Source organism: Terrapene carolina, unplaced genomic scaffold (assembly GCF_002925995.2).
Source record: "Terrapene carolina triunguis isolate 2854851 unplaced genomic scaffold, T_m_triunguis-2.0 Scaffold85, whole genome shotgun sequence".
In the NCBI taxonomy this organism is placed as follows: Eukaryota; Metazoa; Chordata; order Testudines; family Emydidae; genus Terrapene; species Terrapene triunguis.
Genome location: NW_020664436.1, coordinates 43,806,338 through 43,825,023, shown reverse-complemented (window position 1 = coordinate 43,825,023; position 18,686 = coordinate 43,806,338). Strand labels below are relative to the sequence as shown.

The following is an 18,686-nucleotide window of genomic DNA, read 5'->3' as shown; positions in this document are numbered from 1 at the left end:
GGGTTTCCAGGAAGAATACAAGTAAGTAGATAGTTTGGTTGTCATGGAACTCAGAAATAACTACGGGGAGGAATTTAGGATGGAAGCAAAGGAAGACCTTTCCCTTATGCAAAACAGTACATGGTGGGTCTGCCATGAGGGCTCCCATCTTACTCACACTTCTGGCTCAGGTAATAGAAACTAAAAATACAACCTTCATGGACAGGTGGGACATAGAGAATGTTCCCAAGGGAAAGATATCTTGCTCTGCCCTGTTATGTAAAAGGCTGTGTGGTGACATTGTCTGACATTACTTGGGCATGAAAAGAATGAAGGAGTGGAAGAAAAGCCCTACATGCCAGGAAGACTGTCCTCAGTTCCAGCAGACTGATGTGCAGTCTGGCCTCCTGTGGATCCAGATACTTTTATGGCGTGGTTGTTCAGGTAAACACCCTAACCCATAAGGGATCCATCTGTTATGATGGTGACACAGGGGGCAAGAGTGATGAAGGGGACAGCTATTCTTACTCGATCCAGGTTCAACCAGCAGGTAAAAGAAGCGATAGTGGGAATAGTCACTTTGGTATTGAAGTGATCCATGCCTGGTAAGTAGATTTACCGGAGTCAGGCCTGTAGACAGTGTAGATGAAGCCTGGCGAATGGCATCACAAGTTCACAAGGTCATGTGGCCTAGAAGAGAAAGGCACACTTTGACCAGAGTCTTCAGTCTGCAAGTAATCTGTGCTATCAGATGGCTCATTAACTGAAATCTTTCCATGGGGAGAAATGCTCTTACTCACATAAAGTTTATCATCTGTGTGGGTGTATTAAAACGGACTTTTCTTTGTTCCTGCTCAAAGCTGCCGATCTAACCTCATGGCTGGAGCAACCTATTAGGAGTCAGTCGTTGAGATATGGGAAAACTGTCTAACCCTGACATCTCATTTGGGCTGCCACCACAGAGAAGACCTTAGTGAATACTCTGGGTGCTATAGAATGTCCAATGGGAAGGGCTCTGAACTGGAAATGTTCCCGACCCACTAGAAACTGAAGGAACTTTTTGTGGGACAGATTAATATCTACATAGAAATAAGTGTCCATGTTGAGAGCCATGAACCACATGTACTGGGAGGAGATTATTGATGCTAGTGTAACCATCCTAAATTTCAATTTTTGAAGGGGTTCAGTTACCAAAGGTCCAGAATGGGTCTCCCCCTCCATCTTTCTTTTGAGGACTAAAAAATAAGGGAATAGAACTCTCTCTCTTTTGATACCAAAGTGGCACTTGGTCTATTGACCCTCAGAGGAGGAGGGAGTCCACCTCTTGTTGAAAAATAACCTCATGAAAGTGGTCCTTGAAGGGGACTGGGAAGGGAGTTTGTGGGGAGAGAGGAAGAGAAATTCTATGAACTATCTTTGGTGGATAATTTCTAAGACCCCCAACTGTGTGTCATGATAGGAGTCCCAAATGTGAGCAAAAAGTGAGAGAGGGCTCCAAAAGATAAGGGGAGGTAAGAGGTGGGTGGCATCAATAGCGGTGGGTCAATCTCAGCTGAAGCATCAAAAGTAGTCTTTAGTGGATGGCTGGGAATGGATAAAGGTCGTGGTAGCAGAAGGGACTGAAAACCAAGGCCTCTAAATCCTCTGACATTTATGAAGGGGCTCAGCTGGATGCGGGTGGTACTGGAATCTCCCATCGTAGGCAACACGTGAAAGTCAGTTTGTTTCAGTGCACCTTGTGCAACTGTAAACCGACGAGTGATGCGCAGATGCATCTGCACATGTCTGGCCACATGTTTTTGCCATAGCCTGCTTTCTTCACTGATGCTTCTCTTTGGCTTTTTCTGTGCTGATATTCTCGATGGCTTTAATTGCAGACCATCAACACTAGTCATGCAGCACCAGTCAAGGAGTCCAATGGTTGGTATCCTGTCAGATCATTTAATATTACTCTAGTTCCTTCAACTGCCTGATACAGAGTGCCCAAATCAAAGGTCCAGAATGGGTCTCCACCTTCCTTTTTTTGGGGGGGGGCGCAGTAGGACTGAGGAATAAGGGGAATAGAACCCTATACTGTGGTGAGACTTGTTCTATCGCCCCTTGCTGGAGGAGGGAGTCCACCTCCTGATAGCAGAACGTCTGTGGAGGAGATGGCCTTGATCTACACACCTGCCTCTGGTGTTGTCTCCTTGGGCCCAGGATGTCAATTCCCAGGAAGTGTATAGTCTTTCAATGAGTGAAGGGACTAATCCTTTTTCTTACTGAACAATTCAACTTGTTGAAAGGCAAATCCTGTATGGTGTTCTGGACCTCCCTGGAAGCCCTGAGGGGCTTATAACTATGCCAGTGGCTAAGCCCTGGATGGGTGGTCCATTGCAGCTTGAATGGATGGCTTTGCCTCTCATTTGCCATCCTCCATGAAGGACTGAAATTGGGCTCTGTCCTCAGGGGGAAGCTTGTCCTTGAAGTTATATTTTGCTGACAAAGCCTGGTAGATACTGATATGGAATGGCTCTCTCCATGGCTGCCTGTACCACCAGGAAGTTGGGTGATGGGAGGGGGAAAAGACTGGGGTGCGTTGGACCACTCTCGCTGGCTCCATGATGGCCTCATTAATCAGGAGCACCATCTTGCTTGGACCTTTAGGCTACAGAATAGCCGGTGTTGGAGGTCCTGGACCTCCTCCACTGGTATTTGGAGGTCATTGGCTATCCTCTGAAATAGCTCCTGGTACTGCCTATAGTCACTTGGCAGAGATAGTGAGGATGAAGATGAGACTCATCAGCACCTGCAGATCTGGATCAATGTCATTCTCCTCATACTCTGATGGATCTGGTGGATGCCAAGTAGGAGAACCATGGTACGATTCATGAATGGATCTTTTCCTTAGGGGTCCAAAGGCCACAATAAGGCCAAAAGGAGGGATCAACCGGACGTGGGGCCCCACTGCATCAGGTACTAGCAGTGCTTAGGGAAGTTATATCTGGGAGGATGGCATCCAGAACTCCTCAACTGCCTATCAAAGCTCAGCTCCCTCTGGGGAGAAAAGAAACCATCCAGGGCATCTGATTCATCCGCATCTGAGAACTGTTCTCTCTCCATTCATGGGGCCAACAATACTAGAGGATGCATGCTCCTGCCTGAGGGCTGGAGATGGGATGGTTCTTGTGTCATGAAAGCCGTTTAATCCTCCAGTATGGCAATGTCCCTCAAGAGGACAGGGCTGGAGAGGATAGGAGGATGAAGGTATGGGAGGAATATATCCTCCAGTGTAAGGTAGGTGTCCATATGACCCAGGATTCGGGATGTTTCAATGGTCGGGACCAATGGTTTTGACGTGTTCCTGGAAGTTATAGTTGGGTAGTCCTTTGAAGTACCGATGAAGAGTCAGGTCCAGCACTTTTGGATGGAGCTGGCAGTTGTTGGTCCTTGTGTTTCAGAGCCAGAGCCACTGATGGAACCAACAGATCCTTTTTCTTGTGTGTGCTACCTTTCAGCCTGGGGGTTTTTAGTGGCCCTGGCACCACAGTATCCAAGTGTGAGGCTCTCCTGTCTTGGGCAGGTTCAGGGAGGGAATCTCTTCATTTATGAACATATCTGGATGGGGATCTATCTTTGTGACCATGAGAGTGGCCCCTACTCTCCTGGGAAGTCTGGGAAAAAGATTCCTTGGCTTAGCAGCCATAGACTCCACTCCTAAGCTTGTGCTTGGAGGAGCACTACTCATTTGATCGGGCTGATATACAGAGACATCTCCTTGACCCAGATCATAGTGATGTCTCATAGCCTTCTTCATAAGGTATTTCCTTAATCAAAGCTCATGAGCTTCACATGTTCGTGGTGGAAACAAGTGAGATACTTCACTCTGCAGTACTATGCTTCTCACCCAAGCAATAGAACAGCGTTGGTGATCATCACTCATGGAGAAGAAGCAAGGGCAGGACACGCAGCTCTTGAATCCCCAGGACTCTGGGCATATTCCCAGACTACAAGGAGGGAGCCCCCAGTATGGGGGAAAAGAACAAGCTATACTACCTACACCAGTGGTCCCCACCGGGGCATTTATGTGCACCCGACTACTGATGACAGCTCTCGGCGGCATTTCGGCGGCAACACTTCTCGATGACGCCGCTTTTCGGCGGCTGGTCGTCCGGCACCGCCACTCTCTTCTGGGAACATGAATATGCTATTGCAACAGAAAGGTTGGGGACCAGCTTATACTAATATAAAAGCTATAAAACTATTTACAGTACCTATTTACAGGCTATCAAAGAGAAAAGTTGGAGAAATCTGCAGACATGGGGTTCCAACTCAGGCCATGCAGCAGTAAGAAGGAACTGGAAAGGCGTCGGTCTGTACTGCCTCTTATGTCTTCAGTCTGGAGCACGAATAGAACTACTCCACATGTGTGAGCCAATGGGCATGGTTTGTTAGAATTGCCGGACTTGGACATATGGCGCACGTGCACCCATATAGGGAATACACATAGGGACCAGCACTTGAAAAAGAATCTTCAGAGCGCTAGGGTCAACAAGCTTGGTCAATTGTTCCCTGGGTCACCAGAACTATATACTGTAATAAAACATAATCCTTAGTCTAAAACTCTGGCTTCTTGTTGATCCATGTTGATTATAACATGTCCACAGCAATGCAGAATGAATGCCAAAACTGCTCCAAAAGACCTACACCTCTACCCCGATATAACGCAGTAAGATTTTTTGGCTCCCGAGGACAGCGTTGTAATCGGGGTAGAGGTGTATTACAATTATAAAAGTAATGAACAATAGTAGGGAAATTCAGTGTATAGCCCAAAATATTCTGAAGTGTGGCTATTGATCATGGAGAGTAGCTATTTTTCAAACTTAAATACTTCAATTATAAGACAACTTTATTTTGTGAAATGTTATATTTTGAAACAATAGTAAAACCCTACACATCCAGGTTGACAATGTCTATATTAAGTTCTAGACCAAGATGAAAACGGCTCACAATTAAAAAAAAAAAAAAAAAAAACCACATAAAAATAACTCTTAACTAGTTGCCTCAAACACAACTACAATTTTTATTATTAAAATAATAAAAACAAATCTTCCAATTACTTAATTATCGCGGAGACTATTCTAATAAAATTGTGCTAGTGCATATTCAATCCTTTTTGATATTATATTGTTCATTTATTTTCAGTAGTGTTATAATCAAGTCCAAGGCCATGTACTTGCCATTGGTAGGGTTGTTTCTGAAGTTCTCCCGTTGCAACATCCAGTTCACAGCCTCACTTTGGTATGGCCTCAGTACTGGAATTAATGCAGAGTGCTGTACGTCCTCCCTCAAAAACTGGATTTCCTGCTGATGTGTGTGCCTCACAAAGTCATACAGCTCTTCAATATTCTGTCGTTCCAGCTCTCTGTCAGATTCTTCCTCATCCTCCTCCAACACATCTGCATATACGAAGAAGCATATTCATTATCATCTTACCCCATCTTTATCAGCCACTAGCAATACCTCAATTAAATAAGCTTAGCTTTATTGCTACATGTTTAGTTAATATATGAAAACAGTTAAGCACTGCTTCCATAAAGAGTATGAACTGAGTATATTTTAGTTGATTGTTTCTGATGGGGGTGGCAGTAGTAGACAAAGATGGGAATTAAATTCCTGAATCTTAACACTGGCATTTTTTCAGACTGCAAACCTACTAAATGCTTAGGAGCAAGAAGAGGTGGTTCCTTAGCAGGTGCTGGGCCCAAATATTAGCCATTTGAAGTATGGATACTCCAGTGTTTCTTCTCTAGTGAAGCCCCAATAGGACATACAGCAAAACAAGGTCTTTTTAATTTAAGCATGCTATGCTCTTTGGAGCATCATTAAAATGGAAGTCACAGCCCCAGATAAAGTGCAAAAGACAACACTGGGAAGAAAATACTACCATTTTACTCCCCTTCCTACTGAGAAAGGAGAAGCAAAACAAACTGACCACTTCTTGGGCCCCCCTCAAGGGAGGGGCATGTAAAAAGAATTTGTACTGCATTCTCCCAGCCTGAGGCAGGAAAGAATGTGTCATGGAGGCTGGAGGAGAAAAAAGGGTGTGGGAGAAGATTAGGAAATGTTCTTTCCTTGGTGCCCCATGAGGGAGGGGAAAAAATGAGATGGATCCTCTGCCTCAACTTCATGTGCAAGGAGAAGGGAAGAGAGAAGAGCAGATTACATGTGATTACATACGTTGTTCTAATGGCAAACCTAAAAAAACCTAAATAAATGGAAAAACTGCATAGCAAAAGACCCTGTTTTCTGAAGCACAAAATGAAAAGTATCAAAAAATATTCTGAAGTGAACCCCAAGGAAATGTATGCAACATTTAGGACCACATGTTCAGCTGGTGGGAATCAGCATGGCTTTATTATTTCAACTGAACTAGATTGATTAATATCATCAACTAAGGATTAGCCCTTAGTTTCTAACTCATAATTGGGGGGGGGGAGGGAATTCTTTTGTTTCAATTGTTTTTAATAAATATTTTTCTAGATATTTCATGCTGCCATTGAAATGTCAGCCTGTCAAAAAAAAATGATAGAGATGCACCACAAAATGCAGAGATTCTTGCTTCAGAATTAGGGCCAGAATGGTACAGAATAAAAATAAACTTGTTTAAGAGATATAAACCTTCTAATAAACCATGTTTTTCTAGATAGTTATTGTCTTTTAAATTTGCTTGTACTAATTTCTAAATTTTTTGCCTTGCTAAGTGAAATGCACTTTTCCTAAAACAAAAATGCTAGCAATCAAGCACTCTTGAATATCTGACAATTAACAGAGTATACAAGTTCATGAATCTCACATATGCATGCAATATGAATTTCAGTGAGCATATAAAATTTCTGTTTCAAATCTTCATTTTTTAAAGTTATGAAATATACTCCCATGATGACACACTAGAACCCAACACTTCTATAAGCATGTCCTTTGGAAATCTTCAAATGTAAAGATAATTTGCATCACTAGATTGGAGATACTCCCTAACCCCTAATTAACTTGTTATTTCCAGTTTATTACCAAGAACTAGGCCTAATTAATGGTGTCAGTATTTCAGCTGTTTCTGAGCCATATAAACAAGCTAAATAATCAAAATTCACCATGATAAATGTTCCAAGATTTACAGGCTCTCCTTTCTGGGGGAAAAAATGCTTCCTGATATACCTGTCCTATTTGTCCAGAAGGCATATAATAAACAAAGAATCATTTTGCCATCATCTGGTTCTCTAAAGCACTTCTGTAAAATCAGCAAGAGTACCATTACTAGTTCTTTCTGCAGATATATCATCCCTCATCATTCATGACACATATTATTAACCAAGGAACCAAAGGCCATGAAGACAAGAAATTCTTTAGTTGCCTATATATCAATGCTAGGAGCCCATGTAACAAACAAGAGGAATTAGAATTGCTCATCTAAGAGCAAAAACTGGATCTAGTTGGTATTACTGAAACTTGATGGGATGATTCCCATGATTGGAATGTTAAAATCAAGGGTTATAACCTAATTAGGAAGGATTGAGTGAGCAAAGGGGAGGAGGAGTGACACTATGTCATAAATGATATTGCTTGTTTCTGAGTCACTGTTAGTCTCTAAGGTGCCACAAGTACTCCTGTTCTTTTTGCGGATACAGACTAACACGGCTGCTACTCTGAAAACTGATAACTTAGTACTGAAGATAATTTTCTTCCAACAGATAAAGCACAAGATGGGATATTAGTCGATGTCTGCTACAAGCCCCCAAATCACACTAGGGAAAAGGATGACTGGCTCAATACATAACTATCTATGTCGTGTAGGAAAAAAAACTCTGATCATGGGGACTTCAATTTGAGTGACAGGTGCTGGGAAGCCTCATGCTGCCAGTACTAAAACATCTTTGGAATTTCCAAACAATACATATGACAATTTCCTAACTCAAAAAAAAAAATACTGCTCCAACATGGGGGAAATGATATATATATATCATTTTATATACCTCGTCTTGACAGATAAAGAGGAACTGATCACAGAACTAGAAGTTAATGGTAACTTGGATACAAGTGATCATGACTTGATAACATTTATAATGTGCAAACAGAATAAAGTCCAGACCATTGATATATACACACTTGGTGCTTTATGAGGTCCAATTTCACAAAGCTGAAAACAATTATGAACCATAATAGCTGAGAGGAAGAATTGAATCAGAAAAATGTGTAAGATAATTGGGATTTTTTAAAGAACACTTTACTAGATGCCCAAAAAATCACAATCCCACAATTGAGGAAGAAGGTTGTATTGGTTAAAAAACTGATCTGGTTTAGAGAGGAAGTGATGGCAGCTATAAAAAAGAATATATAATCAATGGAAGAAAGGTGAAGTTTATAGTAATGAATATAAATCAGAAGCTAGGAAGTGTAGAAAATTGTTAAGGGAAGCAAAGGGACACAAGGAGAAATCTATGGTCAGCAGAGTTAAAGACAATAAGTATATTAGGAATAAAAAGAAGCCTAACAATGCTATTGGTCCATTGATAGTCAGAAATGATAGAATTATTAACAATATTGTAAACTGGCAGAAATGTTCAATAACTATTTCCGTTCCGTATTTGGGGAAAAACAGACGCTATAATCATATCATGTGATAACTTTCTTTCCATTCCACGTATCTCAGGAAGATGTTAAACAACTACTGAAGTTAGACATTTTTAAATCAGCAGGTCTAGTAACTTGATCCCAAGAGTTTTAAAAGAGTTGGCTGAAGACCATTAATGTTGATAAATCTTGGAACACTAGGAAGTTCCAGAAGACTGGAAGAAAGCTAATTTTGTGCTGGTATTTTAAAAGTATAAATGGGATGAGCCAGGTAATTATAGGCCTGTCAGTTTGACATTGATCCAAGGCAAGATAATGGAGCGGCGGATACAGGATTTAATTAATAAAGAATGAAAGGAGAGTAACATAATTTAATTCCAATCAATATGGGTTTATGGAAAATGGATCTTATCAAACTACCTTTTTTAAAATGAGATTGCAAGTTTGGTTGATAAAGGCAACACAGTTGATGTAATATACTTAGACTTCTGTAAGGCATTTGAGTTGGTGCTGCCAGACATTTCAATTAAGAAACTAGGAATGATATAAAATTAACATGGCACACATTCAATGGATTGAAAGCTGGCTAACCGATCGGTCTCAGAATGTAATTGTAAATGAGCAATCATCATCAAATGGCTGTGTTTCTAGTGGTATCATGCAGGGATCAGTTCTTGGCCCTATGTTATTTAAAATTCTAATTAATGACGTGGAAGAAAACAATCACTGACAGTTAGCAGATTACAAACAAAATTGGGGAAGTGATAATATCGAAGAGGACAGGTCACTAATACAGAGAAATTTGGATTGCTTGGTCAAAGCTGTGCATAGACAAACAATATGCATTTTAATATGGCTACATGTAAATGTATACATCTAGAAACAAAGAAGGTAGGCCATACTAACATGATGGGGGACTCTCTCCTGGGAAGCAGTGACTCTGAGGAAGATTTGGGGATTATGGTGGATAATCAGCTGAACATGAGCTCCCAATGTGACACTGTGGCCAAAAGAGCTAATGTGATCCTGGGATGCATAAGCAGGAATCTTGAGCAGAAGCAGAGGAGTTATTTTACCCCTCTATTTGGCACTGGTGCAACTGCTGCTGGAATAGTGTGTCCAGCTTTGGTGCACACAATTCAAGAAAGATGTTGATAAACTGGAGAGGGTTCAGAGAAGAGCCACAAGAATGATTATCACTATAATGCATGTTTCTAATCCTTTAGACTCAAGGATCTCAAACTATTTATCTAAAGAGAAGGTTAGGGGGTGACTTGATTATAGTCAGTAAGTTCCTACATGGGGAATAAATATTTAATAATGGGCTCTTCAGTCTAGCAGAGAAAAATATAACATGATCCAATGGCTGCAAGTTGAAACTAGACAAATTCAGATTGGAAATAAGGCATAAATTGGTAACCATTGGAACTACTTACCAAGGGTCATAAGTAGATTCTCCGCCACTGACCATTTTAAAATCAGGATTGGATGTTTTTCTAAAAGAAATGGTCTAGGAATTATTTTAGGGAAGTTCTATGGTCTGTGTTACACAGGAGGTTAGACTAGAGGATCACAATGATCCCTTCTGGCCCGCAAATCTACAACTATATTCTGCTCTGTTTTGTCTTCATTGTGCCTCTAATACCAGCTATGTCACATGTTTTGGGAGGCTATATAATAAGTCGTCTTATCCTATTTATTACAAAATTTAAATTTTGCAATTTTCCACCTTTCCCATCCATGCAATTACCCATATAATATATGCTGGATTTTTTTGGGAGGGGAGGGGGGGGGAAAAGAGGGTTGGTAGATTCAGAGTTACTCTTCTTCCCATCACTAATCCAAAAAGAAAAAAAATAGCAGACAAGTAATTTTTATCTTACATATGTATGCTTTTGTCCAGTGAAGATATAGCCCATACCTCCCCTAGAATAATGGTTTTCTCCATATATCAAAAATCTTTTGACAGTTGCCATTCTATCGCCATGGTTTAAAAAGTCCACACTGCCCATTTATCTTGAGCTAGTAGGAAGCTTTCTGGGTTGAGTAGAGAGATCTAATCTAATCAGTTTTGACAGATTTACATTTATATTAAAAAAAATTAACTGATGAAAGCTTTTCTCCCAAGTCTGCAGACAGAGACTTCCAAGGCCTCTGCTGATGATCATAGCTTTGCCTAGCATATGTGGAGTGAAATTAACACACAGTTGCAATGTTGCTACAGAAATTGCTATGAGAAGCAATGAAAATAATAAGAATAAGGTCAATTTCATTTAATCTCGGGGCCAAATACTAAAAGGTGCCAAGTATCTTCCAAGTGCATACAACTGCCATTAAAATCAACTGGGAGATAAGGTGATTCACCTAAGGTGATATAGGTGTTCAATATCTCTCAGCATTTTCCCCTTAGAGTAAACAATCTCCCAAAGAAATAAATAGCCTTCCGTCTTCACCTTCCCTCACTGCATTATGAACTTTACACAGTCAACACTCTCCATCATACTTAATTCAGTACCCAAGAAGAATATGATGCCATGAAGAGAAGCATCACAATGCGAAGATAATACTTGTAAATAAAATACTTTGCATTTACAAAGCTCCCTCCATTCCAGACTCTCAATGCATTTTACAAATATTAGTTTAACTTCACAACCACCACATGAAGTAGCTAAGTATTAGAAAAGTGCATGGGTCTAAGGGTATGTCTACACTACGAGAGTAGTTCGATTTTACTTAAATCGAATATGTGGAATCGATATTACAAAGTCCAACGTGTGTATCCACACTAAGGGCAGTAATTAGACTTTGTGAGTCCACACTAACGGGGAAAGCGTCAACATTGGAAGTGGTGCACTGTGGGCAGCTATCCCACAGTTCCCGCAGTCCCCGCTGCCCATTGGAATTCTGGGTCGAGCCCCCAATGCCTGCTGGGGAAAAAAAATGTGTCGAGGGTGGTTTTGGGTAACTGTCGTCATCCCACCGTCACTCCCGCCCTCCCTCCCTGAAAGCGCCGGCGGGCAATCATTTCGCGCGCTTTTCTGGTGAGTGACAGCGCGGACGCCACAGCACTGCGAGCATGGAGCCCGCTGCAACCATTGCTGCAGTTATGGCCGTTGTCAACACCTCGCACCTTATCATCCACCTTTTCCAGAGGCAGATGCTGAGAAATCGGGCGAGGAGGCTACGGCAGCGCGGTGAGGACATGAAGTCTGAGAGTGGCACAGACCTCTCGCAAAGCATGGGACCCCGCGCCGTGAACATCATGGTGGCAATGGGTCATGTTGATGCTGTGGAATGGCGATTCTGGGCCCGGGAAACAAGCACGGACTGGTGGGACCGCATAGTGCTGCAGGTCTGGGATGAATCACAGTGGCTGCGAAACTTTCGCATGCGGAAGGGAACTTTCCTGGAACTTTGTGAGCTTCTGTCCCCTGCCCTGAAGCGCAAGGACACCCGGATGCGAGCAGCCCTGACTGTCCAGAAGCGAGTGGCCATAGCCCTCTGGAAGCTTGCAACGCCAGACAGCTACCAGTCAGTCGCGAACCACTTTGGCGTGGGCAAATCTACCGTGGGGGTTGCTGTGATGCAAGTAGCCAACGCAATCGTTGAGCTACTGCTGTCAAAGGTAGTGACCCTTGGAAAAGTGCAGGTCATCATAGATGGCTTCGCCGCGATGGGATTCCCAAACTGCGGTGGGGCTATAGATGGAACTCACATCCCTATCCTGGGACCGGACCACCAGGCCGGCCAGTACATTAACCGAAAGGGCTACTTTTCAATGGTGCTGCAAGCACTGGTGGACCATAGGGGACGTTTTACAAACATCAACGTCGGATGGCCGGGCAAGGTTCATGACGCTCGTGTTTTCAGGAACTCTGGTTTGTTTAGACGGCTGCAGGAAGGTATTTACTTCCCGGACCACAAAATAACTGTTGGGATGTGGAGATGCCTATAGTGATCCTCGGGGACCCAGCCTACCCGCTAATGCCCTGGCTCATGAAGCCCTATACAGGCACCCTGGACACTGAAAAAGAACTCTTCACTACCATCTCAGCAAGTGCAGAATGGTGGTGGAGTGTGCTTTTGGACGTCTCAAGGGGAGATGGAGAAGCTTACTGACTCGCTCTGATCTCAGCGAAACCAATATCCCCATTGTTATTGCAGCTTGCTGTGTGCTCCATAATCTCTGTGAGAGCAAGGGGGAGACGTTTATGGTGGGGTGGGAGGTTGAGGCAAATAGCCTGGCTGCTGATTACGCCCAGCCAGACAGCCGTGCGATTAGAAGAGCCCAGCGGGACGCGCTGTGCATCCGGGAAGCTTTGAAAGCTAGGTTCCTCAGTGAGCAGGGTAACCTGTGACTATTAACTTTGTTTAAAGAGAAGCTGAATCTGCCCCCGTTTCTTTACCCAGTTTATGTTGACTATGCTCTGCAGCTACATACCCCGTTCACCCCGTCCCCCCCTTCCAACACACATTTAAAAATAAAAAAAATGGAACTTTGTTAATGAACACCATTTTCTTTATTACGGGTTTTGCAGTAAAGGGTTGAAACTGGGACGCAGACTGTGGTGGGGAGCGGGCGTAGCGATGGAAAGAACGCTTATAAACTCGAGGAATGACAGGCTCCTGCTCCTAGAGCGGTCCGCAGTGGTGGACTGGTTGTTTCAACGGAGCCTGCCACCCCTCCTTTTCGGGACTCTGTGTGTGGGGGCTATGTGACTTTGTGGCAGGGGAGGATGCTGCTGCGTGGCTCTGTGATCCAGGATAAGGACCGCTGCATAAGATCTCTAACCGCCCTCCCCCGCCACAAACTCACATAGCCCCCCCACACACAGAACATGAAAACCACCTCCCAGACTGACCAGGGTGCCTAGTGACTGCAATGTGTGTGTGATCTGCTGCTCAACATGCCCCCGTCTGTACCCTGGTAAAGGTGACTGTCCTGTCCAATTACCAACCCCCTTCCCACCCTTCAAACACACTCTCCTCTAAAAGAACATGACGGAAACAGTAATTAACAGAAACGTATTTTTTATTAACAACTACACAGTTAGGGGATGAAACTGGGACGGGGGCTTGGGTGAGGCGGGAAGGAAATGACTTATCAAATTTTGGGGAATGAGAGCCTTCTGTTACTTGAGCAGTCTGCAGGGGTGGAGTGACAGTTTTCACGGCCCCTGCCGCCCCTCCTTCTTGGGACTTTGGGTGAGGGGGATATGGGACTTTGTGGCGGGGGAGGGCGGTTAGAGATAGACTGCAGCGGGGCTCTGTCCTCCTGCCTCCGGTCCTGCAGAACATCCACAAGGTGCCGGAACGTGTCCGTTTGCTCCCTCATTAGTCCAAGCAGCGTTTGAGTCGCCTGCTGGTCTTCCTGACGCCACCTCTCCTCCCGTTCAATGTGTGATCGATGGATTTGCGACATGTTCTCCCTCCACTGGGTCTACTGGGCCGCCTCGGCTCGGGAGCAGCCCATAAGTTCTGAGAACATGTCGTCCCGTGTCCTTTTCTTTCTCCGCCTAATCTGCGCCAGCCTCTGGGAGGGGGATGCCAGGGTAGGTCGGGAGACAGTCGCAGCTGTGGGATGGGAAAAAGGGAGTGAATTCCTCACAAAGATAATTTTTTGTGAACAATGAACATAGTCTTTCTCTGTAAACAAGACCATGCACAGCACCTATCACATGCGCACTCAGGACAAGGTCGAATTTTCAGCCTTCGCATTCAGTGCCTGGGGTCTTGCACTGGAGATCAGACAAGCGGGGCAGGACAGCGGAATTCGGGTAGCAGGCTGACATGGTAAGCCGTAGACTTTTGGCTGCTTAAAACTTAAATTATAGCAGTGCCCTCCTTTCACGTTCAAAGCAATGCTCCTAGCGTTGGCCAGTTCCTGCTGCCGGCAATCCGGCAAGCATGAACTCTGCCTCTGTCCCACCCCCTCGCGACTGTCCCCGGGAAAGATCCCTGTATGCTGCCCCTCTCCCGCCTCCACCACGTGGCTGTAAACCGCCGGTTACAGTTCTGTAAAGGAACAGGCAAGCAGTCCCAACAGTAACATTCCCCTAATTCTAGGCAGGTCACCATGAGCGACATCACTCTGCTGAGGATTTCTGGGACAGAGAAAGACCGCATGCTGCGTGAAAGCCAGCAAAAACCAGGGCAGTATGCCGCCATGCTCTGCAAGGCAATGATCCCAGAGTACTTGATGATAGCCTGGCGTGGAAAAGTTTCCTACCACGGAGGACACAATAAGGCTGCTCTCCCCAGGAACCTCATGCAAAGGCTTTCCAATTACCTCCAGGAGAGCTTCGTGGAGATGTCCCATGAGGATTTCAGCTCTATCCCCAGACATATAGACCTTCTTTTCCAGTAGCTGCACTGCCAAGGACTAAAACGTGAAGCGCCTAGGGCAAACTAATCATGAAAAACCCATTGTTAATATTCCTGTTCTGTTCAAAATAAATGTTTACATGTTTAAAACACTTACCGACTGATCCTTCCCCTGATTCTGGGTCCGGGTTAACGCCTGGGGACGGTTGGTGGGGATCTCTGTGAGGGTGATGAAGAGATCCTGGCTGTCGGGGAAATCAGCGTTGTAAGCGCTGTCGACTGCCTCGTCCTCCTCATCTCCTTCCTCATCTTCCCCGTCCGCTAACATCTCCGAGGAACCGGCCGTCGACAATATCCCATCCTCAGAGTCCACGGTCAGTGGTGGCGTAGTGGTGGCGGCCGCACCTAGAACGGAATGCAGTGCCTCATAGAAATGGGATGTGTGGGGCTGGGATCCGGAGCGTCCGTTTGGCTCTTTGGTCTTCTGGTAGCCTTGTCTCAGCTCCTTGATTTTCACACGGCACTGCGTTGCATCCCGGCTGTATCCTCTCTCTGTCATGGCTTTTGAGATCTTCTCGTAGATCTTTGCGTTCCGTCTTTTCGAGCGCAGCTCCAAAAGCACGGACTCATCGCCCCACACAGCGATCAGATCCAAGACTTCCCGATCAGTCCATGCTGGGGCCCTCTTTCTATTCTGGGATTGCATGGTCACCTCTGCTGGAGAGCTCTGCATCGTTGCCAGTACTGATGAGCTCGCCACGATGTCCAAACAGGAAATGAGATTCAAACTGCCCAGACAGGAAAAGGAATTCAAATTTTCCCGGGGCTTTTCCTGTGTGGCTGGTCAGAGCAGCCGAGCTCGGACTGCTGTCCAGAGCGTCAACAGAGTGGTGCACTGTGGGATAGCTCCCGGAGCTATTAGCGTCGATTTCCATCCACACCTAGCCTAATTCGACATGGCCATGTCGAATTTAGCGCTACTCCCCTCGTTGGGGAGGAGTACAGAAATCGAATTTAAGAGACCTCAATGTCGAACTAAATAGCTTCGTTGTGTGGACGGGTGCAGGGTTAATTCGATTTAACGCTGCTAAATTCGACATAACCTCCTAGTGTAGACCAGGCCTAAGTGACTTACTCCAAAACATACAAGAACTCTGTGCCGAAGTCATGAATAGGTCTCCCCCATTCCCAGTCCTTTGCTTTACTAACCTATCCTGCCTCCCCTTCACAAACAGTTTATCACACACAAGCTTCAACTTTCTGAAAAGAGAAATACTGAAACATTTAAAACAAAAATAAAGTATCACTCTCACATCCCCTTCTGTCCCCAGCCTGAGAACAATATACTTTTAAAAGCCTTAGTTGTTCTTTAGAGAGGACATTCATTGAAAAACAGAATCATAGGACTGGAAGGGACCTCAAGAGGTCATCTGCACTCATGGCAGGACTAAGTATTATCTAGACCATCCCTGTCAGGTGTTTGTCTAACCTGCTCTTAAAAAGCTCTAATGATGGCAATTCCACAGCCTCCCTAGACAATTTATTCCAGTGCTCAACTACCTTGACAGGAAGGTTTTTCCTAATTTCCAACCTAAACCACCCTTGCTGCAACTTAAGCCCATTGCTTCTTGTCCTATCCTCAGAGGTAAACAAGAACAATTTTTCTCCCTCTTTCCAACCTTTTATATACTTGAAAACTGTTATGTCCCCTCTCAGTCTTCTCTTCTCTAAACAAACCCAATTTTTTCAATCTTCCCTCATGGGACATGTCTTCTAGACCTTTAATCATTTTTGTTGCTCTTCTCTGGACTTTCTCCAGTTTGTCCACATCTTTCTTGAAATGTGGTGCCCAGAACTGGACATAATACTCCAGTTGAGGCCTAATCAGCGCAGACTAGAGCAGAAGAATTACTTTTGTCTTGCTTACAACACTCCTGCTAATACATCCCAAGAATGAGGATTGCTTTTTTTTGCAACAGTGTTACATGGATCACTCCTATTTAGCTTGTGATCCACTATGACCTGCAGAGCCCTTTCTGTAGTACTCCTACCTAAGCAGTTATTTCCCATTTTGTATGTGTGCAGCTGATTATTCCTTCCTAAGTGGAGTACTTTGCATTTTTTTCAGAGTAGCAGCCATTTCATCCTATTTATTTCAGACCAATTCTCCAGCTTGTCCAGATCATTTTGAATTTTAATCCTATCCTCCAAAGCACATGCAACCCCTCCCAGTGTGGTATCATCTGCAAACTTTAAAATTGTACTCTCTATGCCATTATCTAAATGATTGATGAAGTTATTGAACAGAACTGGACCCAGAACTGATCCCTGTGGGACCCCACTTGATATGCCCTTCCAGCTTGACTGTGAACCTCTGATAACCACTCTCTGGGAACGGTTTTCCAACCAGTTATGCACCCACCTTATAGTAACTCCATCTAGGTTGTATTTCCCTAGTTTGTTTATGAGACAGTCATGTGAGACAGAATCAAAAGCCTTACTAAAGTCAAGATATACCACATCTACCACTTCCCCTTATCCACAAGGCTTGTTACCCTGACAAAGAAAGATATTAGGTTGGTTTGACACAATTAGTTCCTGACAATTCCATGCTATGACTTATCACCTTATTATCTTCTAGGTATTTGCAAATTGATTGCTTAATTATTTGCTCCATTATCTTTCAAGGTACTGAAGTTAAGGTGACTGGTCTGAAATTCCCAAGTTGTCCTTATTTCACATTTTATATATGGGCAAATATAATACCATTTTCTAGTCCTCTGGAATCTCTCCCATCTTCCATGACTTTTCAAAGATAATTACTAATGGCTCAAATATCTGACCCTAGCTCATTTTCACTGGCATTCACTATGTTTTGCACAGGGTAGGTTCACTAATCTTTTCATTGTCATTTAGCACTTCCACCATTTCCACATTTTCTGTGACTGTTTCCCCCTCCAACCCCCACACCCCATTGAGTAACGGGACTACCTTGTCTTTGATCTTCCTCTTGCTTCTAATGTATTTGTAGAATATTTTCTTCTTACTGTTTACGTCTCAAACTAATTTAATCGTTAATAGGATTAAGTTAATCAAGTCAGAACTAAAAAGCACAGCTCTCACACATACAGTTAAATTAGTGGATTACTAACCACACACAATGTAGTTCTACATTGTCCCCTAATTCACAAAGTCTCTCTACCCACACAGAACACACACAGAGGCAGATGTAACCCCAAGGAAGGGGAAAATTCAGTGATTCCCCTCACTTATCGTTAGCTAACATCATTGTCAAGTGACCTATCATTCTGCCCTTTATTAAAAATCTAGAAGAGTCACAGGCACTGTTGTAATGGATTTTTCTTTTCATTTCTTTCTACTAAGTTGTTACATCGCCATGTGTTACAATTAAAGAATGATTAGACCAAATGCCAAGTTTGACACCAAGAGAAAGAACACATTCCCGCTTAAGAATTCCCTTCGGGAAACTTCTGAAATATCAGAATAATGTTTCCCTTCCAAGTCATATAATTAATTTTTCTAGTTCATGGCTATAATTTCCTTTTTATTAAAAAACTAGAAAACCATATTGAATTTATTTTAAACTTATTAGAAATATTTCCAAATCACATTATGTCACATATAATTCACATCTTAAGTTTGTTAATAGACACAGAGAAAGGGGGGGGGGGGGAATCAAACTCTGGACTGTGAAGGATTCGTACCTTATTGCCCTTGTAGGAAGGTAGGTTTGCGTTTAAGAAAACTATTCAGAA

General features: G+C 43.6%; 1 protein-coding gene across 1 annotated transcript in view; it reads right to left on the bottom strand.

Moving 5' to 3' along the window:
- The window catches only part of SHPRH (SNF2 histone linker PHD RING helicase), a 131,841-nt gene that overhangs the window by 96,279 nt on the left and 16,876 nt on the right, over positions 1 to 18,686 (bottom strand). Inside the window, exon 4 of the mRNA XM_024219896.2 lies at positions 5,199 to 5,417. Within this exon, the coding sequence (XP_024075664.1) occupies positions 5,199 to 5,417 (219 nt within the window). The remainder of the gene's footprint in view (positions 1 to 5,198; positions 5,418 to 18,686) is intronic.